Source organism: Phoxinus phoxinus, assembly GCF_949152265.1.
Source record: "Phoxinus phoxinus genome assembly, chromosome: 17".
NCBI lineage: Eukaryota > Metazoa > Chordata > Actinopteri > Cypriniformes > Leuciscidae > Phoxinus > Phoxinus phoxinus.
In genome coordinates this window covers 14744640-14772216 of record NC_136892.1, presented here as the reverse complement: position 1 = coordinate 14772216, position 27577 = coordinate 14744640, and the positions used below count along the sequence as shown (strand labels likewise).

At 36.8% G+C, this 27577-nt stretch overlaps 1 protein-coding gene across 3 annotated transcripts in view; it reads left to right on the top strand.

The window, feature by feature from the left end:
• The window catches only part of LOC306984181 (teneurin-2-like), an 80661-nt gene that overhangs the window by 32395 nt on the left and 20689 nt on the right, over window positions 1–27577 (top strand). For 2 of the 3 annotated variants that reach the window (XM_079585282.1, XM_079585283.1), the window contains 2 exons: window positions 8106–8366; window positions 22449–22724. In XM_079585282.1, the coding sequence (XP_079441408.1) occupies window positions 8141–8366; window positions 22449–22724 (502 nt within the window). In that variant the 5' untranslated portion in view covers window positions 8106–8140. Of the gene's footprint in view, window positions 1–8105; window positions 8367–16218; window positions 16344–22448; window positions 22725–27577 lie in introns of all 3 variants that reach the window. The other variant, XM_079585284.1, reaches the window with a different exon arrangement.

Here is a 27577-nt window from a genome sequence, read left to right as displayed (position 1 = left end):
TGGAGAAATACCATCCGCCTGCTGTCACCTGAGCCATTAATGTGCTTTTATTATAGCTATTCTGTAAAAAAATTATATATGAATTATTCATATTTGTTTGATCTATTCTATATTGTAATTTAATATTAGTGATTCACGTTTTTATTATATTATTTTTTTATGTGATCAAATATCAACAAATTATATTATTTCAATATACTTATTATACAAATATATACTATAGTATATATAATAATATATACTTCAATATTAATGGATACAATTTTTATTATTACATTTCATAATATAATTAAATATAAACTTTTCATGTGTATCATCTATTCTATATTATTATTTAATATTAGTGATTCATGTTTTTATTATATTTATTCTATAATTAAATTAAATATTAGCAAATTCTATTTTCATTCTACAATATACTTAAATATGAATTCATTATAATGTAGGTATAATAAACAAATATAATTAATATTAGCTACTGTATGCATATCCATCTATTCTATATTATAATTTAATATTAGTAATTCGGTTTTTTTATTAAACACGATGACTCTAATAATATAATTCAGTATTTGGAAAATATGTATAAAATATCCTGAAATATTAAATGACATTATAGCTATTTGATATCGTAACTAAATATTAACTATTCATATTTTATTATCTATTTTATGATTTCATATTAACAATTCAAATTTGTATATATTTATATACTGTATATAAAAATAAGTATTCACAACTTCTTTTTATTTCATGAGAATATACAGCTACTTAAAATGTCCATCAATGGGCAAAGATGCTTCGTGGTAGCAGAATAGCACAGTAACACAGTTAACACAGCCAGCAGAGGCTTATCGGTCTGAGGGAGCGTTTTTCTAAGTAATAAATATTCAGCACAGAGCAAGAAGGAAAAGAGAGTGTGAAGGAGATTGCTGAGAAACAAAGTATAAGTGGTGATTATTAGATCAGCTATTAAACACAAGCTAAGCTGTTCTCCACTTGTTAAGCCCGTTTGCACATCTCTTAGGGTCTCTCCAGAGCTGCTTCTTTCTTTTTCACATAAAAAACCCATCCACAAGAGATGCTAGTAAAAATAAATGGAGAAAACCCCACCGTCCCTCTCCTGATCTATCCCAGCCCAGGAGACAGAGTGCACAGCAGCCCCAGGGCTTTAGGTTCAGCAAAATGGTTCTGTGCTCGCTTTAGGGTGTACTGCGCTCCGGCTACATGCTCTGTACCGCGGTACTTTACCTTCAAAGACTTCAGAACCGCACAAAAGAGCTCAACATCGCCTCCGGTGCCCGCAGAGTGGGAGGAGATTTTGACATAGAGTTTGCCATGTTGAAAATAGACACTGTTCTTCTCCTGGAAAGTTCTTCAGAGCATAGTGGTGTGATTCCAGAAGAGGAAGAGCTGCACAAATATATTGCCTTCTCAGCTCTGGCTAATATCAGTTCCTACACTTTTTAATTTTTTTTTGCTGAAATGACTATTTTCATTAGAGAATAATTTGCATCTTCTCCCCATCTCAGACCCTGTATCCCTGGATGCTCAAATATAGTTCTTTGGTTTTGTGTCAAATTGGGTATATGTGTCAATACGGTACATGGTACAGTATATGATACATCATACAGTGTTTCCAACGGTTTTAAAACCCTTTTCTGTAATGCGACACATCTCTTTAAATACAATTTACAGCTTTTGGCAGCTTTTAAGAGTGAACAATGAATCAAAATGAATGAGAGAGGACCATGAAAATGAAAATAGACATCATTTATTCACACTTACTTCATTCCAAACCCATATAATTTTATATCTTTTGTGGAATCAAAAAGTAGACGTTTTGCTGAATGTTCATGCTGCTCTTATACAATGAATGGGGACCAAGGAGTTATTCTGTTGTTATTCGCTTCCAGTTATTTTACCTATAAAAAAACAGTCCGGTGTGTTGCTTTAACAGTACGTTATGCCGCTTTTTAAAATGTATTATCATAAACACACTGGTTTGTAGTGCAAATAGTTTTTCTTTTCACTGCACTTTTTTGTTCTTCTAGTTATTTATAGCTATTAATGCATCAGAAGTCTTGCATAAAATAACGTACTTCGGTGTTGCAAAATAAAGTGGATACTTAAAATAAGGTGGAAATAAAAATGTATCCTGAAAAGATGAAAGAAAAGACGTACAGGTTTAATAAACGCACGGCGGTGAGTAAATGATGAGAGGATTTCCATTTTTAGTTGAACTCTCCCTCTATCTTTAAATTGAACCCATCAGGATTTTTTTCTTCCTGATCACGCCACCAACCTCTCACACCGTTATAAATCTCTCCACTCTCTCCACCAGCTTCTCCTGCTATAATTATCATTCCCTTCCCCGTCGCTTGATCTAAGCATTTCTAATTGAACAGTCACAGTTAACAGTTGGTCACCCTGTTCCAGGCGCAAGCACCAGTCAGTCTCAGCGTGACGTTCACTGTGGCCTTTTGTATCTAGACTGATTAAGAGGCTTCTCTGCCCAAGATGGTTTTTGGCAGATTATCTTTAATGGAGTAGCCCGAAACGGCCTGCCTTTCTGTGCCACTGAGATTCCCGAATGGATAGGGAGGTTGCATCAATTATTGACATTCAGCAGTTTGCGTATGGATCGCTGTCGAAGCGGTGTCTGTATGCAACGTCTCCAATGCTGCAAACTTGACCTGTCCTTTAAAAATGTTATACAGTGGATGTAATTGCACTCTGAACGTGTTTATCTGAAAGCTGTAATGGTTGACCTCGATCAAGTCATACTTTGACTATTGAGTGTTTCATGATAGTCATTTTGCTTGCTGCATAGGGTACAACCGGGCTTTTCACATACTCCCATAGTGTATGATTGCAGAATGTATATATATATTGTATTGAACATTGATGCAGCAACAGATTTTGTGTGAAAATAAATAATATTTTTTTTTAGTTTCATTTGTTTAAATATCTTAAAAAAAAATGTATGAGGTGCCAAGGTGGCTCTTTTACCCCACACACAGGTAAACGCTCACCAGCATGGGGCAAAAGGCACACCGTATACAAGCTAAATCATATGTTTTTAATAATGTCTAAGTTAATACTTGTTCAAAACAATCACTTGTTATTACAAGTTATTAAATATCACAGTTCATTTGAGCACTTGAGTTTGACAGGGTGATTGAGCTCTTCCTCAAATCATTATTTGATTAGAACTTACTAATAGAAACTCAATGTTTTCACTTAGCAAATTAATTGAGATGGTCGCTTAAAGGATTTGTGGGCTTTTCTAATCATAACATAATTTTTAAATGTGAGTTTTGATTCTGTAATGTGTGAATACTAATCTACAGACCTTATCTCTGAATCAATGGATAAAATCAAAATTTAAAAACAAAAGATTAGGTTAAATTATTTGTGCTTTACCTAATTAAAATTCATAATCCAAGTGTCATGTTTTTTAAAATGAGGAGCCTAAATATATACAGACAACGAGCTAAAAGACTAACAAAAGGAATGATCAAATTAATATCCATCACGCCACGGTGTGGAAAATGCGTACGAGGAGCAGGTGAAGGCCTGGAAAACAGACAGGCAGGCAGAAGAGACCAGGGAGGAGCAGGAGGCGGTAGAAACCAGGGATGAATGGATGGTGGACTTGACCAGGGAGGAGTAGATGTGACAGTAACCAGGAGGTTTTGTATAGGAGACGGCAGGATGACACCCAGAAACCCACCAAGGTAGTGCCCCACGGCAAAAGCCATGGTGGTTCAATGTTCAACGCCAACCTGGGGACAAACAACGGAAACGATGCCGAGGGGGAAGGAGTCCTGGGTGTAGACGGAGGGTTGATGGATCCGTGCGACACCGGAGGCATCGTCAGCCACGACGGAGCTGCCACGACGGCCCCCGAGGTGGAACTGGAGAACCGGAGGGCTGCGGCGGAACCGGTGTGACTGAGGACTGATGCTGAGCCTGAGGGAGGACGGAGCCAGTCTGAGCCCATGGGCCGGAGATGTCCGACCCAGGCGGAGCCGGCAGGTCGACGGAGCACGGTGACGTCGCTGACCCAATGGAGTTAGGGCGACAGACAGAAGCGGAGTGGCGGGGACATCGGCTGGAGGCGGAGCGAGGAAATCCCCCAGCCGGGTTGAAGTTGGCTCATGGGATGCCCCAGGTGAATTCCAGACGTGGTGATGAGGCAGATGGTGAACAGTAGGGCAGACAGGAGACAGTGAAGACTGGAACTAGAAAGGGTGGGTGAAGAGGAAGGGAGGCTGGGATTAACATGTAAAACTCACTCACTGCTGGGAGATTGTGGGTGAGGAATTTCTCCATTCCTTCGAATTCCACTTACAGTCGCTCCACTGCGGTCGAAATGGGGACTCACACACCTGGGCAGACTTGTGGGATACCGGCTCTGTGGCGATGTTGGGGATCATTCGCATATCCTGGTGCCGGCGGCTCCATTGCGGCAGGCACTGCTACTCCATCTGCTGGGGGCTCCAGCAGTCGCTCCGTGTGGGCTGGGCTCTGGGTCCGATATGGATCAGGGGGTAGACTCTCTCCAGACATCGAATAATCGTGTCTCTCCAGCAGAATCCTTACTTGTCTGGGATGTCTACTTGATGGTAGTAATTTTCCCAGATCCCATACAGAGACTTGAGTGTCTCATCATCATAATGAGAACGTACGGCTAGATGGCAGAACTGTAAGGTGTGTAGTTCATTCAAGTGAGGCCACTCTGGGCAAAAGCAGTAAACCACGCTGCTAAATCTATTTTGTGGTCGGTTATTCTGTCACTTCTTTCTGTGTGTAAAGTCCATAGATGATAAAGAGACGAAGAAGATTTAAAAAATAAAGGTATTTTAATAAAACAAACTCTGATAGTCCACAGGTTGCGTCACAGTGTGTTCTAGTTCAAACACTAGCAGAAACAACAACCGACAATCAAGGCAGAGAAACAAGGAATTTAAATATACACATATAACGAGCTAAAAGACTAACAGAAGGAATGATCAAATAAATATCCACAGCAACACATGGTAGCACATGAACAAAGACAACAGCAAATAATGAGAAGCAAACTAAAAGTCCACGATATTGAAACTAAATGTACAAATGGCCGAATTCCACTGACACCAAGTCTACACCTTTTTATGACATTACAACCAGCATGTCTGTAATGCACATGATTAAGCCAATGGCTTGGTAAACTCTCTATTTTCATGTCCCTTTATCAAAGGCCAGATTAATGGCAAGGGTGACCTCAAACACATATTTATTTTGAAAATTGTACATTATGAAACTAATGTATATGTGTCATTCTTATTGTTCCACAAAACACATGATTTGCATTGCCTGCACGTCCCTCCTGCCAATGAAACATTTATTAATGCAAATACCAATTGGCAATCAATAAGCATAACTAGAGTGCCTCCCCATATGTAAACACGTTCCTCATTGAACATATTGACAGCGCAGCGCCCTGTCCAACCTGAACAATTACACAACTGTTTCCTGCTGCCTTCCTCGGAAATTGATTTCTCTGTGAAGTTTCAAATTTGTGTTTTAGCATTGTTGGTTTAATGTTAAACCAAACAACCTTTTTCTCAAACTTTTTTTTTTCCTTTTCTTTTTTAGGGTCAAATTGTCAAGTCATATGTACCTGAAGTTAACTGTCTGATGCTAATGGTAGCAAAAGTCTGGCACAAATGCAAATGCAAAATGCATATGACTGTTTTCACTGTATTTTGGATCAAATAAATGCAACTTTGGTGATTATAAGAGACTTTTTTCAAAAACACACAAAATGAACGACCCCTTCATTTTGAATATTAGTGTGTAGGTATATATACTCTTTATAAAAATAATTATGGTAATACATATTTTTCTACTCTGATTTTATATTGCATGTGGCACTATCTTGGAGATACGGCTATTTCTTCATTCAGGATCTTCAAGGTCATAAGACAAAGTTAAGAATGTGCTGAATGTGATTCTGGACACATGAAGTCAGATAAAATTGGCCAAAAGAAGTTCACCTCTTCATTCACATACTCATGCAAAATCATTAATTCAACTTGCAGTAGTTCTCTGCCAACTTCCACTTTAAATATTGTAAGCGAAACCAAGTGGTAATTTCCAGTAAAGTGGATGGTATAGCGTAGGGCGGTACTTTATTAATCCTTTGGGGGAAGTAAAAGCAATGTCTCCCTTGGCTTATATTTTATAGATTGCAGTGAAAATATTAGCTTTGCTGTACAGTTTTTTAGAGTAATGTGTCCTAAAAGACCTGATGGTCATTTACAGAGGTGTAGTATCCATTGCCTTTGTTTTTCCCGTATGTAACATTTGAAGTGGTATTTTTCATGACTAAATGATGTCCTAAACAACAGGCTTTCTGCCAGAGATTCTATGTTTTGTTTGGATCCTCCGGTGGCTCCCATGCCTGGCTAACTCAGCACACCAACACAGATGTAGAGTGGGAGGGTGTGATAGAGTCTCTCTGTCTCTACCTGATAATAAGACATCATGAGGATACGCCTGTCTCGAGCTGAAGATAGCACATTCTGTTTGGGAGGCTTGATATATTGTTGTGATGTTTAGGATATGCATTTCTCCTGCAATATGACATAAATGGTTGATCTGCTTACAGAGTTTTCACAGGTTATCAGCTTGATCTACAGCTGATAGTGAGGCATTCGGTATATCTGTAGCTTGGGAATTTGCTAATAGAGAAGCAACTGTTGGTTTTAACAGGTACAGATAGACATATTTTCCAATTTGCATTTGTGCATCACTCTATAGAAGCTTTTCAAAAGTGCAATTTTAATGGAAAATCATGAAATCATCATGTTGTCTTGAATCATAACACTCACCGCGCTCTCCCAGCTAATTAAGATCTATCAATTCAAAAATGCAGAAAAGTACTCTAAAAATATTAAATATCTTTATCTCCTGTCTACAATAACATATCTTTAGAGTGCACAGTTTTTGCTTTTTTGCCATGTTGTCTTGGCAATGTAAATTTTTTTTGGGGAAATTGCTGCTATCAAAATGCTTTAGAATGATAATGCAGAGGATCTATACATTTAAGTGAATAATCACAGTACTACTCACATAAAAATACAATGTACTGTGTACTATATCGCAAGTCTCAGCTGTGTGATTGTTTATAACATTGCATAAATGTATACTGTATTATCGCGCAGTTCTATGTAGTGTATATATATTATATCCTACATTATTCGCATATAAAGTACTCTCAAGTAAAGCGCCAATCTCAATTGGCTGATTTATTTCATTGCAAAATGTATCAATATACACAACTCTCTATATAAAATTGGTTATATACAGTAAGTATATCAAACTTTATTCGCATACATACAGTGCACTCACACAAAACGATACGCTATCAAATCTCAACTTGATTGCTTGTATCATAGCAAAGAATTAACTATAATTACCCATCTCTAATCTGCTAAATACAACATGAAGGTATTAAAATAAGCAGTAACATTATGGTTTTCTGTAAAGTTGATTTGAAACTATGTGTATTGTGAAAATTGCCATCTAAATAAATGTTGCATTCTACAAAAAACAACAAGCAAATCTATAAATCCATCAATAATCCATAAACTTTAAACACGGCGGAGGGAAGAACGATTGTTGTGACTGACATTCTTTATTAGTTATTCCACAACAGCTATATCGCCTTGTCTTGTCATTGAAGTTATGCATATTTACATATATGAATGATCATTTGAAGCATATTTTATGTTGTATACACCGCAAAAATAGACTGAAATTCCAGAATGATCGATAACAATGTGAATGTTTATATTGTTGTCAATGAATGGGACGCTAAATACCATATTGGCTTTAATAATAATTTAAATAGGCAAGAATGAACCTTGTGGCAAGAATAAACCATGATTGTTGTTTCCGACAACAAAGCAATTGAATGCCACAAGCTTAATCACAACTTCAGAAGTAGGACATTTCCAACATTGCAAAGCCAAGTGTGATGATGGTTGTTGTAGTTGTAGTTTAAAATACATCTAATCCCACAACACACATGTCCTCTGTGTCTTCTTCTGCAGGTAATTGACATAATTGTCCGTCAGCTTCTGCAGTGATGGATTTGAAGGACAGACAGCAGCGCTCTCTGACACGGGGTCCGTGCCGAAAGGATCTGCACTACGCTACATGCTCTCTGGACAATGAGAACTGCCATGTAGTGTCACAGAAATCCTACAGTTCCACCAAGAGGCTGAAGGCCTACCAGCAGGACAGACGCTTGCGCTATGGAGGATGTGTTGCGGAGTTGGTGCACCAGCAGACAGAAGAGTATGTCAGACAAGGTAAGATTGTTACTGTAATTAATATATTAATGAAAGAAATCATAATGGTAAATAATATGGCAGCTATACTACAGGTACATCACATTTCGACCAAATTTTGCAAGCAAAAACAATGTCTGTTGTGTATTTTTAGTAGTGTAGAGATGTATAAAGCATGGGTCACACAGAAGTCACTTTTAAACCAAACAGCTTTTCTGTTGGTCAATGCGATGCATTTCTGTGAGCGACTTGACCCGTCGTGAAATGTGTGAAGGGAAATCTTTAGCCCTCACGCGAAATTCCCGATAGCATGGATTTCTATTAAAATGATTTCAATTTGAATTAATTTAATTTGTTTTATGTTTTTGTTTGTCTTTTCACTTTCATCCAATATTACAAATACAGATGTAAAGCAAATAGAGGACTATGTATTATGTGCAATTCTTAAGTGCATGTTGGATACTGCAGTCTTTAGGTCAGACATTTCTCATTAGTTGGGGCTTTAACACAAATGCCATCATGGATGAATGTTATCCATTTTAAAACCGCATAATCCCCCTGTAATAAAAAACAGAGAAGATTTTCTGTGGTAAGTTTTAATTTGCAGCTATTGAAACTTTTGATCTGTGTGCACAGAAGTATGCTAAAGTTCCAAGACAAATATTTGTTGAAAGCTATAGTTCCTTTCATGCAAGTGACACTGACCTGGTAAATACAAACCGGATTGGAGAAGAGTGATTCTGAAAAAAGGGGGGAAAACTCACTAAATATACTAATTTAAGATAAATTAAAGGATCTATTTTAAATTACTAAATGAACCTGAATACATTAGACCGTGGTTCCTAAAAATGTTTTGGTCCTTGAATTTACACGGAAGGACCCTGCATCTATGTAATTTGATTGTTATTAACATATTAAATTATATGCCATTTCATTTTTACATCAAGGCCATTTATATCAGGAGGGATCTCATGATTGCCATGTGAATATCATTGAGCACTTTTCATCAGTTTTTTCTTCATTTTAATCACAACCGGGAATTTTTACAGAGAATTTTCTTTCTGACAGAAGTTGTGCTCTGTCTGGTATTTAGGCGTAACTTTATTTGCCTGTTAGGGTCAGTTCATCCAAGAACACAATCTTGCAATTGGGTGGGAAAAAAATAGAAATTGAATTTTTTTTTTATCTTTGAAAATTGTGCCGCCAGGTTTTGTTTTGCTCAAATTGATTTTGCTATGAAGTGTTAACCGGTTATAATTACGGTTCGACCAACTGACCTTATTTTCCTGCACAGAAAATTGATTGTAAACATGAAGTTTTAAAAACTTTGAGCCATGTTGAAAGATATCCTTACAAACACACCTTAAGCCAGGTTTGTCAATATCAGATAAATGGATAATAGAGGTGAGCTGCAGTGTTCGATCTGGAACCTTCATCCTTTCAGTATATGAACTAACTTGACTATTTTAATCTAGTCGAGTGGGTTATATATATATATCTATATATCTATATATCTATATATCTATATATCTATATATCTATATATATATATATATAAAACCCACTCAAAGCATTTTGACTAGACTTAGTATTTCACATATTTCACGACGAGTCAAGTAATAATATATATATATATATTATTACTCTTATTACTCCATGTCTTTCATATCACATATATATATATATATAGTTCTGTCAATCGATTTAAAAAAATTATTGATTAAGCTGACATTTTCTGTAATTAATCGCGATTAATCACACCTAACATTAACGTTTTTAAATATAGTTTTGTATTGTAAAATTTTCACATATAATCTCCATATTAATGTAGAAACAACATAAACACAGTATATTTTAAATATTTGATCTATAACGAAATGTCCAGAAATTAAATAAAATTATTAAACACCTAACAGTCTTCACTGCATAATTTATAAATTAAATATAGATTATTTTTTTATTAAGCTACAAATGTTATTCAGTTAAGAGCAGTGAGTGATTTATTTGATTAACATTAATGACACAGACTGCAGCTGATGTCACTTTAAGACCTGAATCACATGACACTGATCATGTCCAGGGGAATTAGAATTGTAACAAAAACTGTTGTGTATGGAAGATTTCAGTGTTAAAATATAATTATTTTTTAAATTTTTTGTTATTAAATGTGTTACATTTTTTGAAGAAATTAATACTTTTGTTCAGAAGGGACACATTCAATTGATCAATAGTGACAGTCAAGACATTTCTATTGTTTTAAAAATATATATTTCAAATGCTGTTCTTTTGAACTTTCTATTAAAAAGAATTCAGATTTTTTTTTTATAATTTCCACAAAAATATTAAGCAGCACAACTGGTTCAACATTGATAATAATAAGAAATGTTTCTTGAGCAGCAAATCATTTCTAAAGGATCATGTGACACTGAAGTCTGGATGCTGAAAATTCAGTTTTGCTACAGGAGTAAATATATTTTAAAATATAATAAAATAATTATTTTACAATATTACTCTTTTACTCTGCAAATAAATGCAGCCTTGGTGAGCAGAAGGGATGAGAGACATAGAGTAATAAGAGACTTAAAAATCTTACTGACCCCAACATTTTTATACGAAGGTGTTTGAATGAGATTTTTCTAATAAAAATAAATGATCAAATTTAAAAATCATCTGGTCACACTAAGAATAATGCGAACAACAAGTCTTGATGTTGAATAAAACAAACTCATGTTATTCATCAACTCTTTATTACTCTTGATTATATTTGGGGTTTTCCACTCTCAGTCCGGATTGCTTCCAGAATCAACATACGGTTGTTTTGCAGCACAATATTTCTGTGGAGACTCAGCCAAACTCACAATACAGCCTGAAGCGTTTTTAGTTGTTGTCAGGTTTTGATTCGGGAATGTCCAAGAGAGGGATACTGCCTGTCATTCAGTGTTTTTTCCATAGATGCTGGCTCAGGTGTAGTTCAAAGATGGCATGAAACAGAGAATCTTTTAATAGTCTGAGATGAGATGTGCCCCACTAGCAGTGCCCACATCTCATTATAGCAAAGTTTCATCTACCTAAAGCGAGAGGTGACCTTGTCGTCACTTTTCTCCTTCACCGTGTGCTGTAAAAATAGCCCAAACCGGTGAGACCGAGCTACACACTGCTGCCTAATCTTCAGAGTGATCAGACAGACTGAGACAGAAAATGATAGACACAGAACCAGGACTAGCAGTCTCTAGCTTTCAGTAGCCTGAGGTTCCTGGTCCACGTTTATTTATTTATTTTTTACCTGCTGTAGTTGGCTCCACATTACATCTGAACAAACTCGCCGTGGATATGCTCACATGGCTTAGGGAGGAGTTTTTGGTTGTAGGACGCTCCAAGCTGGTGGTCCATGGCCGTATTAGATGTACAGGGCTCTCCAGGCAGCTTTGCCTCAGCAAAGGCCATCTGGCGAGGGATCTTCGGAAATACGGGAGCACTCGTTATGGACATTTGCGGGAAGGAGTGCTCTGCCTCTCAGGCAGCCCAGAACCCCCTTATGGTCCCTTTAGTGCACTTTTTTTCCAGCACAACATCTGGTAGCATGTGCTTATCGTCCTCTATCCGAGCCCTTACTAAGCAGAGCTGCTCCTAACATAGCGGAACATTGAGATTACAGTATACGGGTAATGTGGGTGAACGGGGAAGCGGGAGAGATGATGATGGGGGAAAGTACATCTGGAGGAAAGCAACTATATCAATCTCTATGACCCTGCTTCCACCTGAGATTAACATCCAGCTCAGATGATCCTATCAGAAGTGATCAGACGAGAGGGATTACTGTTTATACTTGGTATGGACATATCATGTGGCAGATGCATCGCTGGTGACCACTTCTGATCAGATTTAGTCAAGTGGATAGTCTCTGATTTCATGACTGCACTCATCAGATCAGCCTGTCATTCAACAACATTGTCTTTTAATGGATGGTACGATGCCGATTATTTTTTATCCTTGATAATTGGTATGCAGAATTTTGGCAACACTTATTTAATGTGCCGTTAGACATGATACATGTACTTACTGTGGTTAACCCTAATCCTGTAGTAAGTACATGTTAATTAAAATGACTCCGTACTTATTAGTGTAATTGCACTGTAACAATGTCACACTAAAATAAATGTGACCAGCATTTTAATGACAGTTTTGTTTCTAAATAACAATTTCACTACCAAAAAACATGAGCATGAATGGGTCATTTTCATATTCATAACAAATATTATTATATTATATTATATTATATTATATTATATTATATTATATTATTATGTTATGTTATGTTATGTTATGTTATGTTATGTTATGTTATGTTATGTTATGTTATGTTATGTTATGTTATGTTATGTTATGTTATGTTATGTTATGTTACATTACATTACATTATATTATATTAATTAATTTTTAGTTTAATGACAGAATAAAAAAAATAACAATTCAACACGGTGATAAAATGAGAACACCAAAACATACAGCAATGTAGGACAAGACTCGACCAAGAACTCAAGAAACACTGCTAAACAACTAGAAAAACTACAAAGAACTACGAAACATGGCGAAGAACAGGAAGCAACATAAAAGTACACACAAGACAAGGGGAACAAAGGCAGAGATCATGACAATATGGCTTTCAAAAACTTGGAACTGTAGTAGTTTTTTATGCTTTTTTTTTTTTTTTTAGCTTAATTAGCTCCAACTTAAAGCTACACTGTGTAGGAATTACTTCCATAGCGGTGAAATTGTATATGACTACCAACTGAATATTATTTTCTAGCCCCTCCCATTCCAGGGTGTTTTAACTCCGGTGGCCGTATTATTTCAAATCTGCCGGCAGTCGTGAGTAATCTCCCCCTCACATTCGTCACGGTGCCACTGAGTGTAAAACCGCGAAAGGCGAAGCTTGAATTTCCAGGTATGTCCCACTTTGGCTAATGTATTTTCAAGATGGAGGCGCAACATGGCTTCCGCCATTCGAGCGACTCACTCATATGTATTATAAATGGCAGATTCTACACTTACGAGAATACTTGATTAGTTGGTAGAAGTAATTATACATTATTGAGCACATATCATTTTGAGTGTTTTTTTTTGCTAAGAATCAACTTAAAAAATGACACAGTGTAGCTTTAACTTGATTACCTTCAAATTAGCTTTATTAGCGACATGGATGTAAGAGCTTCTTTAAAACATTTTATTTGTATTTTTCATGTACAGGGTTGGACTGACATGAGGTTAATTAAATACTGACAACTATTCTTTTAATTCCAGGTGTAAACTGCAAAGCCTAAAGGAATAGTGAGGAAACAGAAAAAGGAATATTAAATACTAGTCTGTACTTTTCCATTTAGATATTTGCTCTCCCACATGATGGCTAATTTTAGATCTGCATCATATGGACTTGTCGCTCAAGATCAATACCAATGTGACTGCATCGCTTTCAGGCTTTCGATTTGTTTGGAGTAAGAGTAGGTAGTTTAACAAGCTCTTGATAGGATTTTCATCCATATTACAGCCGGCGGCCATCAAAGCCGACAGAGGGAGCTTGCGATAGTATTGCAACACTCATGGTCTTTAACTGACAATGAAAAGCAGATTATGTTTTAATGCCGATCTAACGTATTCCTACACCCACCGCCTGTTAGAGGAACTTTGAAATATTGTGGGGGTCCAGGTGAGTCTCCATCTCAATTAGAGATCATTTCCATGTTGAAGAGGAACATTAGGCCTCTGCTAGAGAGTGGTGTGTAATGGGCAGTGCTTGAGATGTAATATTGATGGGAGCGCTCAAGTGGAATAAGAATGAGAATGCACTGGGAATGGTGAAAATGAGTTAGCGGGTGTACAGACACCTAAACAGAACTGTCTCATTGGCATACAGTAGCTATTGATGTCTGCGGTGGTTTTTCCATTCATGGAGATGTTGACCTTGAGTACAATGTATTGCATTTACTATATGAGCATACTTCTTTCTCTACCTTGCATTCTGTGATGCCATCTTTCTTTCTCTCTTTCTCATTTATTATCTTCCTCTTCACCCTCTCACTCTCTCTATGGTCGATGCAATGCAATCTTTGGTAGAATTATGTCGACATTTATTCTGAATGATTCAACCGTCCAGTTGTTAATGTTAAAATGTTATTTCGAAGCAAATAAGTAATTTTTTTTATTTAATGGAAATGTAATAACTTGATCTTTCTCTGAAGCAAAATATGCCTTTTTACTTAAGTCGTTTACTTAAGACGTGGTAGATAACGTTGCCCAAAAGCTAAGTACAGTTTTAGCATTCATTTAGGCTCCAATCTGGTATATAATTTTTTATTTTATTTTTATTTTTACAAAATTGTGTGGGTTAAAAAGATCTGGAAACTTCAGTGTTGTTGGTTCGAATCACACAAAGGGCAATCCTTTGTGCTTTTGAGCAATGGGCTAAGCCTTAGGTTACTATTGGGCGATTGTGTGTGTGTGTGTGTGTGTGTGTGTGTGTGTGTGTGTGTGTGTGTGTGTGTGTGTGTGTGTGTGTGTGTGTGTGTGTGTGTGTGTGTGTAATTGTTTTTGCCTGGTTGTACTTTAGATTGTAAGAAGGACTTAATGGTGCACTTAAACATCATGTTAACATTTCATTTGACAGAAGTAGTTTTAATTACTCGTCTGTTCTTCTTTTCTGCAGGCGGTATCTTTTATAACAATTATATAACAGCATAATTTGTTGTTTGCATGTCACTGCATGTGTCTGTTGGATCATATTCCATGGTGTTCTCGAGAAACGAGACATGTTTGAATGTGTAAACATTACAGCTATTTACCATTTAAATACATCATGACTTTAAATGCATTAGTAATACTGTACCATTCTGTAAGATCTTATATTTAGTCAGCCATATGCTCTCTAAGGGCGGCACAGTGGCTCAGTGGGTAGCACTGTTGCCTCACAGCAGGTCCAGTTTCCCCCACAATCCAAAAACATGCAGTATGGTTTAATTGGAGACGCTACATTGACAGTAGTTGTGAATGCTTGTGAGTTTGAGTCCTAATCCATGTTATGGGGAGGTTTTTGGAAAAGACTGGCAATCTACCCTGTAAAAATTATTGCCAAGAACATTCATGGACAGTCTCTTGCATATGGCAAAAGATGGCCATAGAATCACTATGAGTCAGATACGACTGAAATGGTAATGCATAGATGGATACCCTCTAAATCTGAGAATCTTTAGTTTGGTGTCCAATTCTCACTATTAACTAGTTGCTTACTAGCATGCTTATTACTAGGATATACTAGGATAGGAGACATTTAGAGCTACATTTGTGGCAAGGCAAACAATTAGCCACAAATTAATCCGTGAACTGAAAACTAAATCCTGGGAAAGACATGCATTATGAAAAGATTCATTTTCTAATTCATCAAACCTGGCCACAACATTAGAAGGGAAACAATGCGGTACACTCTAAAAAATGCTGGGTTGTTTTAACCCAATTTTGGGTCAAATATGGACAAACCCAAACGTTGGATCAAAAATGTAATTTAAAAATTTAACCCAATGGCAAAATTTGGTTAAAACAACCCAGCATTTTTTGGAGTGTATGAATTAAATAAATGTTTACAATACATGTTCTTTAACTGCTGGTTATCTTTTTTTAGTAAAATGCTCGGAATACCCTGTGGATGTAGAATATCTCTTACCACGGTAATAGATGTTAACCTTGAATGCTGATCCTATGATAATCTTTTTTTCTTTTCTTTTTTACATTTAAAGGAGACCCAACACGGATCTTCTATAGGGATAAGAAAAATACCTCTTTTATTCTTGTTTCAAAGTCCTGTTATTTATCTTGCCCCTCACAGTGTGTGGCTTTGGTTATCTAGTGAAGCACGGGCTCAAGGATCTGCTACAAACTATGCCAGGGTTCATCTCACCTCTTCTCAGCCCATCTTTCGGAGATTTAGTATTGGTCTTTACTATCACCAAGGTCAGTGTTGTCCTTGGTTTAGAGTTTAACATTTTATATATAAAAATGATTAGTTTTATTCTTCATTCTGGCATGTTTCAGAAATGTTCTTTTAGCTGGGGGGAGACTTAAAGGAATAGTTTGGCCAAATCTCGAAAGCAAGTCATATTTGAAATGAGCATTTTTTTATTTATGTATTTTTTAAGTTCCCTCTATAGCTTATAAGGATTAAAAATTCTAAATGTGCTGTTCAGTGAAAGAAAATAAAAAATCTCCAGAGAAAAGGGCATTGGCATTTTGCTGTTCTCCTTGCACTCAAGGTAGCCTATTAGACTCTTAGTCACACCCAGCACCTGGACTCTGCACAAGGCAAATAAGCCAGTGGAGTGAACCCTAATTTCTGCCCCCCCTCCAGACCCTAATGGGCTCTAATGCAAGTATCCAGGGGTTCATAAGCCTTGCAAATTAGCCTGGCAATCAAAATGGGCTCTTTTATGAAGAAAAAATGGTGCTTTATAACCTGTCTAAAATAAGCCTATTGAAAGCCTGATTATCTTCATGCCTGTGAATGCAAGTTTTTCCTTCTTTTTTTCTTCTTTTGCCCTCTTTTAGTTTTTTAAAACTAATGATTTGGTAGCTTTGAGACCCTTGTCTTTGGAATAATGTCAAACCTGATACAAAGCATCTGAGGATGATGCTTACAAATAGCTAAAACTAATACATACAAATGAATGAATACTATTAAAACATAAAAGAACTAATACAAATTACAAAAATTCACAACACAATTACTAAAAGTGAAAACTAAAATGTGAATTTATTTTGACATTTCATACATACTGTATGAATACATACATAAAGGGTTTGGACAATGAAACTGAAACACTCAACTTCACTTTCATGTTCATGAAACCATTCTGTCACAAGTCTTGCTGTGTGTATTGGTGTGTTATAATGCTGATCCGCAGCACCCTCTTCAGGGTACAATGTTTGAACCATTAGGTGCACATGGTCCTCCTGAATGGTTCGGTAGTCCTTGGCAGTGACGCGCCCATCAAGCACAGTAGGGAATGCCATGATATTGCTGCCCAAACCATCACCGATCCACCCCCGTGCTTCACTCTGGGCAGCAACAGCCTCTTAAGCCTCTTTAGGGCTTCTCCACACCATAACTCCCACGGATGTGGGAAAGACAGTGAAGGCGGACTCATCAGAGAACAATACATGTTTCACATTGTCCACAGCCCAATATTTGCACTGTTGGCACCAATAAAAACTGACATTTGGCATTGGAACAAGTGACCAAAGTTATTTTGGCTTTGCAGCCCAACCATGAATATTGACTCTGTGGAGCTCCAGATGAACAGTTTTGGTGGAAACAGGGTTGAGTCGAGGTGCACATTTAATTCTGCAGTGAGTTGGGCAGCTGTGGTTTTATGGTTTTTGGATACAACTCGAGTTAGTACCTGGACCCTTCCAGACAGCTTCCTCTTGCGTCGACAGTTACTGTTAGATGTGGTTAGTCCTACGGGGTGGCATGCTGACATTTCCCTGGATACCATAGCTCTCAATACACCACCATAGCTCTCAATACACCACAAAGACTTGCTGTCTTAGTCACAGATGAGCCAGTGAGATGTACACATTAACAATTTGTACTCTTTTGAACTCTGAAATGTCTCCCATTATGTTGTGTGGATTGCAATATTTTACGGACAGCTGTGCTATTGCTCTGCTTATTTAACCTTCACACTCTGCTCTTACTTTAAAACGTTGTCGGGATAATTCCGGTTCACGTGGCTACGCGGAAGCGATAAATAATTCTTTATTATCATTTTTTAAGGCCAGACAAGTAGTTGTGAGGGTTGGTTTGTAAAGAAGGACTACACGCCTACACACACACATAGACCAAACACGTGATGCGCATGTGCACGCCGTCTGCGTTTTCACGGGTTAGCGTTTTGTGGTCTGCGCAGAGATATCCTTTTTTTTTCTTTTCTTTTTTTTTAAGGCTTGCACCTTGGAATCTATTTCAGTGTTTGCGTTCTCGAGCCACCAGGCCCTGTTTTGTGCGGATGAGTGGGCCGGAGCGCGTTGAGTGTTTTCTGTTAGAACGGTGTCGTGTTAGCGCCCCCTAAGTTAATAACTAATGATCTTTGCAACAGAAGTGAATCAATCAATGAAAACTAACTTTAGCTGGGCAATAACTTTATTCTAGAGCTGCAGTAAAGCCAAAACAATCTGTGTTACTGTAATATCCTATTATCACTGTAAAGCTGTGAAACAATCTATATTGTTAAAAGCGCTATATAAATAAAGGTGACTTGACTTGACTGATGGAATGTATATTAGGGAAGATTGGCCATCAGCGGTGTGAAACCTCCAACATCATATTGGCCAGTGCTTCAGTTTCATTGTCCAACCCCTGTGTATATATAAACTATTATCATATGTCAATGATACTAAAATAACATTGGAACAAACTCTTTCAAGTACTCTTTAAGTACAAGATGCTGCCTCACCTGTTCTGTCTAGTTGACGCCATGCCAGTGCTGTTGAACACATACCTGTACATTTTTCCTCTTTGTCAGCGATGAAAATGCTGCATTCCACACACACACACACACAGCAGCTGCTGTCTTAACAGTTGCTGTGCGAATGAAAGGCAAACAAAAGAAAGCAGAGGGATAAATAATAAAGGTGGCACAGCAAAGGGATGCAATGCTGTGATGTCACCACAGGCATTTAAAGAGGAGAGCGAGTCGGAGGAGCTCTCATGAATAAGAGACCCAGACGAGAAAACAGCCGTTAGACAGTCAGCTCAAGCACGGAGCGATATCAAAATGATCCAAATGGCCCACGCTGGGGCTAGAGGAATTGGGGGAAGCTCTCTTTTCCACAGCAGCTATATTCTCCAACAGTGCAGTCAGGCGGGCCGCCATTATTCAGGGTATGCTGACTGCATCCTCTGTACCCTGATGGTATTGATCTCTGGAGATGGAAAGCGTGACTGCTTGGCTTCACAAAAAAAGAAAGAAGTGCAACATAGACAATAATGCTCGAAGACCAAAGCATAAGGGATGGAATTTAGAAAGGTCGGAGGATATATTGAAATTGGCTGACATTTATGAAGTAATATAGGCTTCATTGAGCCGCCTTCTAGCCTTTTTAGAAAGCATCATTTACACCATGAATGTCTGACTTCTCTATGAGAGAGGATTTGTTTCTCCAGCAGGAAATGAGAAAAAGCCTCATCCACACATGCTGGTATTCAGTACAACAGTGTAAGCGTGCTTAATTATATTCTCTTTCTTTCTTTCTTTCTTTCTTTCTTTCTTTCTTTCTTTCTTTCTTTCTTTCTTTCTTTCTTTCTTTCTTTCTTTCTTTCTTTCATTCCTTTCTTTCTTTCTTTCTTTCTTTCTTTCTTTCTTTCTTTCTCTTTCTCTTTCTTTCTTTCTTTCTTTCTTTCTTTCTTTCTTTCTTTCTTCAAATACCTGTTTGCTGCTCAACAGTGTTTTTATTTTTATTTGTTTTACAGCTGGCCTTTTTAATACAATTTATTTATTTGACAGAAACGTTCCTTAATAAGCCTTTATCTGACTGGGTTCTTCTGTGCTCTAAATTACTCACAAATCTTTGACAGGTCGACAAACTCTATTAATTTTGAGCAAAATATTAGTTGTTTTCATTACTTTTGCAAGACATTGCAGCATTTCATGCTTTTCATCTTCAGAAAGATCTTTCTTCCTCCCCATATTGCATGAGAACTGTGACTTGCTTAATAATGTGTAACAACCTCTTTAAGTAGGTTTGCCATTTACCTACCTGGCGAACTATTTAACAAACCTGTCTGAGATTAAGACCAGTTATCTAAAAGCATCCATCCATCCATCCATCCATCCATCCATCCATCCATCCATCCATTCATCCATCCATCCATCCATCCATCCATCCATCCATCCATCCATCCATCCATCCATCCATCCATCCATCCATCCATCCATCCATCCATCCATCCATCCATCCATCGCTTTTTTTTACCTGCAGGTTTTCAGCCAAATCTACTTGTATTATCTGAATATTAACAGCAAACATGTGTTCACCCTGCAAGAACAATTGATATGTGCTGATAGTTCTCACCATACACGTAGGACTTGAGAAACCATCGTCTTTGCTCTGTGCTCTGAAGATGTGAACATTTCAAATCATTGGGGTTTTGAAACAGCATGTCTCTTGTTTTTCGTATCCTGGAATGTTTTGATGGGACCTCACAGTTTTAGCAGGCTGTGTTAACATTTGCATCTCCATCACAGCAGGACTCTTTGTCAATCAGGGCGTGTCTGAGGCCTGAAAAGAGATGATTGAAGTGAAAAGAGATTTTTTCCGAAATGCTTCACCGTACCTGACGGCATGCGAAAAATGCTATGTTGCCATGGTAACCCCTCCCTCAACAAATGACCTTGCCTCTCTCTCTGATTTTAGCACCTGGTGAAAAAGGATATTCACTTTAATGTCCAGGGTGTATGAGCAAAAGGGGGAAATTGTGTCTAAACAGACAAGGCGCTGGAGGAGGCTGAGTTTTTGGCCTTTTTTTCTTTATAAAGTGTGTCTTCTGGGATATTTTTTTTCTAGAATGCCTTCTGGCTGTTCAGTTAGACACTATCTCAAATTTACACCTTGGAAGATTTTTCCCTTTGGAATAGACACACAACAGCGGGGAGGCAGAGAGCTCCGCATGACTTTTCCACACATAAAAACAGCCAGGGAGTTTCTGCTATATGGAGCAGGTTTGTTGTGCACAATGCAACTTTTGCATTGTGTTGCGGATGATGTTATGAGATGATGGAGGGACATTTTGTTCTTACAGCTTACGTGGAGCTGGCCCCGGTTGCCGTTGGTTACTACGTTTCAGGTATGCACTGCATAGGTATGTCTTGGTGTGGGATTAGACTCCACCCCCCAACACCTCCTGCTCCTATTTAAATCCTTGTGTGCCCTCTATTCTGTTAACTCGACCCTCATTAAATATTGTGTCGTGCAATCGTATTATGTGGACGTGCACTGTGCTTTCCCCCCATATTTGAGCAAAATGTTCTTGCAAAATGCTCCTCCAACCTGCTGAGTAGTAGGATGCAATGCACATTCAGCATAATGTTTCTAGCTGCTTATGAAATTATTATTACAGATTGGTGGTTTCCTGCTTTGCATCACTCTAATGTAATAGTGAGTCATTATTTTGAAGTCATTAATGGCTGTGATTTTATGCAGTGCACAGATTTGTGGTTTTTCCTAATTCACGAATATTCCTGTCCTTTTAATGTTTATCTCATTAATGCATAGTCGTTCCCTCATTAATTCATATGTAAATTAACTGAATTCATATATCTGTTGTATATCCATTGTTTTATATATACTACACGTTTGGACACGTTGAAACTTTCAAGATTTAAAAAAAAACTTTTCTGCTAAGGGCATAGATTAAATACATGAAATAATTAGTTTAAATGAATATGCAAAAAGCAATATATATATATGCAATATAATTTAAAAGCTAATATAGATATATAGTTTACACACACACACACGCGAGCGCGTATGTGTTAGTGTTAATTTTATGTGTCATTTAATAATGTATATTTATAAACTTTAGTATTATATAGTTTGCCTTAATATATGGAAAAATAGTAAGTAATAATAAAGACTAAATGGGTGTGTACTTTTCTCACAGTGTGTAACGTTTTTCTTTTACTTTTTTTTATTTATTAATCTGCAATTTGGTCCACTGCTTATACATTTCCTATACTTTGTATTGAAAGGGTTAGCATAGTGATACATTTGTTCTTATAGCTGTAAAAACAGCCAGTAGTCTTTATCCCACCGTAACATCATTTAAATTCATTCCTTTCACTGCTTTACTGAATGAAGATGACTGGGACAATACAGAGCTTAAATTAATTTGCACACTAAAATGAAGACTTGCTAGAATGAAGATTGTGTTGTCATTATGTAATTTAGCAAAGCCAGTTCTTAGTCAGAGTCATCCAGCTCGTTTAGGGGTCAGAGATGCCTTGCAGCCACACACACTTTCTTCTTTTTATTTATTTAATACTTTTATTCTCATTACAGGGAGCTTCGCTTTGGCTGATCTGGGCATGTGTGAGCCTCAACCGTCATCCAGTGTATATTGTTCCAATATGAGCCTGCTGCAGGACAGATACGCTCTGAGCGCCGGATCCGACGCTGACTCAGACCCCGAGGGGATCATGACCCCTGAGCGCGCCGTCCAGCTGTGGAGCGGGCAGCCCCTCAAGTCCCGCCGCAGCTCTTGCCTGTCCAGTCCTGACCACTCGGTTCTCACTCTCACCGACTCTGAAAACGAACACAAGACTGATGAAGAATCAGGTAGGTGAGAAAGAAAAAACTCTTGAAAACAAATGAAGAGACAAATGAAAAGACACTGATGATTGGAGATTTATCAGAAGATTAGTGCCTCTAAATTAAATGGAAAATCTGTAATTTGGTAAGACATTAGTTCCAGCAATGAGACATCTAAATGAAATGTTCCCATTGCTCATTCCCAAAAGGCCTTCAGTTTTTTGGGAGGTGAAATTGAGCATATTGAATCATTGAATAAGGACTATTTATATGATTCTCAACACAACAATATTTGTAAACCCTGTGCATTTTTTGAAGACTGTATTCACTGCGTTGGTGAGATCAAAGCAATTTACAGACCAAAGAGGAATCATCTCAATGCCTGCAATCTCAAGTGGCGTTTTCTTTGATATAACAAGACTTTATTGCCTGCACGTCTAACTTGCCAATGACGAGTACCGCTTTATGCATTTAACTGGTTATCGGGTCATATTTATAAAATGCTGTTCGCTGAATGTTAAACTGACACAGTTGTAGTTTCTTCTTTTCATAAGAGCATCAGACATTAGTGTATGAATTCAGAGACATCTGTATGGATGTACTATTGGTGAAGTGGATGTACGAATCCAGTTACTTAGTTACTTGAAAACTAGTCACTAGACACTAAACTCAATAAAAAAACTTATCTTATCTTATCATTGCTCATTTTAGATTTAATTTTGTTTTAGGGCCTATTCATAGTTTTTGTCTTTCGATTGAAATGTCTTGTAAATTACGTCCATTATACATGTACTGATATTACATCATTTTAGTTGATAAAAATAATATATTTAGTTAACAATGCAAAACGACAAACTTGTACATTTAAAAGAATGCATAAACATTTATTAACACGCTACCGTTCACAGTTTGGGGTCAAGAAATTATTTAAAAAATGTTTTTCATTTGATCAAAAGTGACAGTAAAGACATTTATAATGTTACAAAAGTTTGAAAATATATGCTGTTCTTTTGAACTTTCAGGTCACAAAAATTGTGCAATATTAAGCAGCACAACTGTTTTCAACATTAAATTCAACATTTTCAACATTTTTAATTGTAATAATTGAATTACAATATTACTGTTTTAACTGTATTTTGATCAAATACATGAAGCCTTGGTGAGCAGAAGAGTCTTCAAAAACATTCAAAAGTAATATTCACCCCAAACCTTTGTGCAGTAGTGTGTGAAAACTTTTTGTAAAGATATGGACTGAAATAAAAGCAGTAATATACTAAAGTACACAGAGACAACAACAGTACACAGATAGTAAAAAAAATAATATATATATATACGATACACACATATGTATATAATATATAAATAAACAAAAATAGACAAATTTGTATGTACAGGTGTGCTACTGTATATACAGCTGAGTAGAATACAATTGACAGTGAATTAAATAAAAGAGGTAGGATATTGTCAAATACATATAAGTGATATTGCACATATTTATCATTGCACAGTGGGGAGAACATTTAACTTTTCTTGTGCCTGCTGTGCTGGTGCTCAGTGCTCTGTAGCGCCGACCAGACCGCAAGTGTTCAAAGAGGAAGTGGCCTGGATGTGAGGGATCCAGAGTGATTTTGCCAGCTCTTTTACTCACTCCGGATGTATACAGTTCTTGGAGGGTGGGCAGGGGAGCACCAATAATCCTCTCAGCAGTCCGAAGCGTCCTCTGTAGTCTTCTGATGTCTGATTTTGTAGCTGAGCCAAACCAGACAGTTATGGAAGTGCAGAGGACAGACTCAATGACTGCAGAGTAGAAGTGCATCAGCTGCTCCTGTGGCAGGTTGAACTTCTTCAGCTGACGAAGGCAGCTCTATTTTTTTTGCAATAGAGCAAATATGATTGACCCACTTCAGAAATGGTGATGCACAGGAACCTGAATGACTCCAGTGTTTCAACATTGCTGTTCACGACGGTGAGTGGTTGTAATGCTGGGGTGTTTCCACTGTTTTGAGCATGTTCAGCTCCAGGTTGTTATGACTGCACCAGACAGCCAGCTGTTCAACCTCATGCCTATATGCAGACTCGTCACCGTTGTGTGTGAGGCTGATGATGGTAGTTCAAACTTCAGAAGTTTGATAGAATGGTCTTCGGCAGTGCAGTCGTTGGCGCTGCCGTTGGAGAAGAGCAGTGGGGAGAGCAGTGTTGGATGTGAATTTCCCCAGTCTCTTTAGCTGTTTTCTCTCTGTCAGAAAGCTGGTGATCCACTGACAAATAGAGCTTTAGAACAGAGAACTGGGTTAACTTGTGTTCTGGGATGATGGTGTTGAAGGCTGAGCTGAAGTCCACAAACAAAATCCTTGTTTGTAGAAGTCCCTAGTTTGTCCAGGTGTTGCAGGATATATTGCAGACCCATGTTGACCGCATCATCCTGACTGACCTCTATGCTCGATAAGCAATAAGGATTTTCTATATGCAAATATAAATTGTATTCTATTGTTAGATTTATGTTGTGGATACAGATTACTGATCATATATATATATATATATATATATATATATATATATATATATATATATATATATATATATATATATATATATATACGTGACCCTGGACCACTAAACCAGTCATGTGGGTACATTTTTTAACTTGAGATGTATACATCACATGAAAGCTGAATAAATATGCTTTCCATTGATGTATGGTTTGTTAGGATATGACAATATTTGGCCAATATACTACTATTTGAAAATCTGGAATCTGAGGGTGCAAAAAAATCAAAACCTTGAGAAAATTGCCTTTAAAGTTGTCCATTTATATTCGCCATTGTGCTATGCTCACTCACAAAAATACATTTTTAATATATTTACGATAGGAAATTAAAAAAAGATCTCAATGGAACATGATCTTTACATAATATTCTCATGATTTTTGGCATAAAAGGAAAAACGCTAATTTTGACCCATACAATATATTGTTGGCTATTGCCACAAATACACCCGTGCGACATGTGACTGGTTTTGTGGTCCAGGGTCACATTGAATGGTTTTGAGTGAGCTAACTAACCTGCTAGCAAATCAGTTCAGTTTACTGGCGTTCAGCTTTTGCAAGAGTGGCAAAACATATTTTAAGTGGATTATTAGAATCAGTTCTCTGAATTTAAACTTCTTTTAATTTAGTTTTATTGTCATCATAATGAGTCGGCGATATCAAAGATGGGGCGAAATGAAAAAAGTAAACTCGTTGGTTTTAATGTTTGGAAACAGAACTGCTCATTCTCCAAAATGTTGAGATTAAAGGTTACACGCTACAGAAAGCCTTGCAAGCAGAAAAGAAAAACAGACCAAACAGAGGAAGCAAATGGAGCAAAGTGTTTAGGGAGGAGATGTGAAACTCCAGGGGGTGCTAACAAAAAAAGAAGCGAGGTTTCCTTGTTGAGGTGAGCAAATGTGAAGAAACGAGAAGTAGATCTAGAGGGGCTGAAAACAGGCAGTCATCGTTCAAAGCCGGCCCAGCTCTGCGGCTCCATTCCTGGACATCAAGGCCGCCACATGCATTAATGGAAGCAGGTTGTGCAAAGGAAAGGCACAATGTGGGATTTATGATACCTGCGGCGAGACGCAATAAGCACCAGGTGCGTCTCATCACGCATTGCCAGCAGTGTTCCAGTTTTGTTTCCCTTCTTCCTATTGTGAGCCTTCACATGTGCTTGTGGGATGAGGGACAGGATGATGATGATGATGTTGAAAAGGGGAACTCATGGGCATTGATTATCTCTCACACAGTCAGAGAATTTAACATAGAAAATGGACGTTTGCACTAATAGGGTTTAAATTGGTGTTCAGTGACTTAAAGCAATAAATCTTGTGTTCTTTGAAGTGAAAACTAAAACTATATAAAATAACTGGAAAAATTTAAATAACATTAAATGTTTCTAGTGGTTGTTTTTACACAATAACATTGGTGAAATTCAACCAATGAACTATATTATATTATATTATATTATATTATATTATATTATTTAAACTGTTTAGGGCACTAAGAGTTTTTTTTTATATATATATTTTTCAAAGAAGATTCTCACACTCACCAATTAAATAACAGTTTTCTGATCTGCTGATTTGGGCCTTTAAGAAATATTTCAGTGTTAAAAACAGTTGCTGCTTATTTGTAGTGTGAAACAATATAAATGTCTTTTAGTGATTTATGTTTTGTTTAGTGATTTATGTTTGATTAATTTGTAACACTTTATAATGTTTCATTAGTTAACTTTAGTAAATGTATTAACTAACATGAACTAACAACAAACCATTTGTTACAGTATTTATTAATTTTTATTAATGTTAGTTGATAAACATCCAGCTTTGTTAGTTTAGTTCACATTGCTTAAACTAATGTTAACAAATACAACTTTTGATTTTAATAATGTATTACTAAATGTTGAAATGAACTTTAATTTACAAGTAAAAGCTGTAGAAGTATTTTTGTTTTACTAAAGTAGTTAACTAATGTTAACTAATGAAACCTTATTGTAAAGTGTAAATAAATTATTTAATGCATATACTGTATCCTGAATAAAAGTATCAAGTTCTTCAAAAAATAAAAACAAAACAAAACAATAAATCAGTGAGCCAAACTTTACAACGTTAGTGTCCTAAATTTAGGTGACAAGGTTGCAAAATGATATATTATATATATATATATATATATATATATATATATATATATATATATATATATATATATATATATATATATATATATATATATATATATATACAGTTCAGTTTATTTCTTAAGCACATTTAATGACAGCAACAAGGCTGACCAAAGTGCAGTACAATAAAAAATAAATGACCGTAAGATAACAGATAAAAGGAAACCG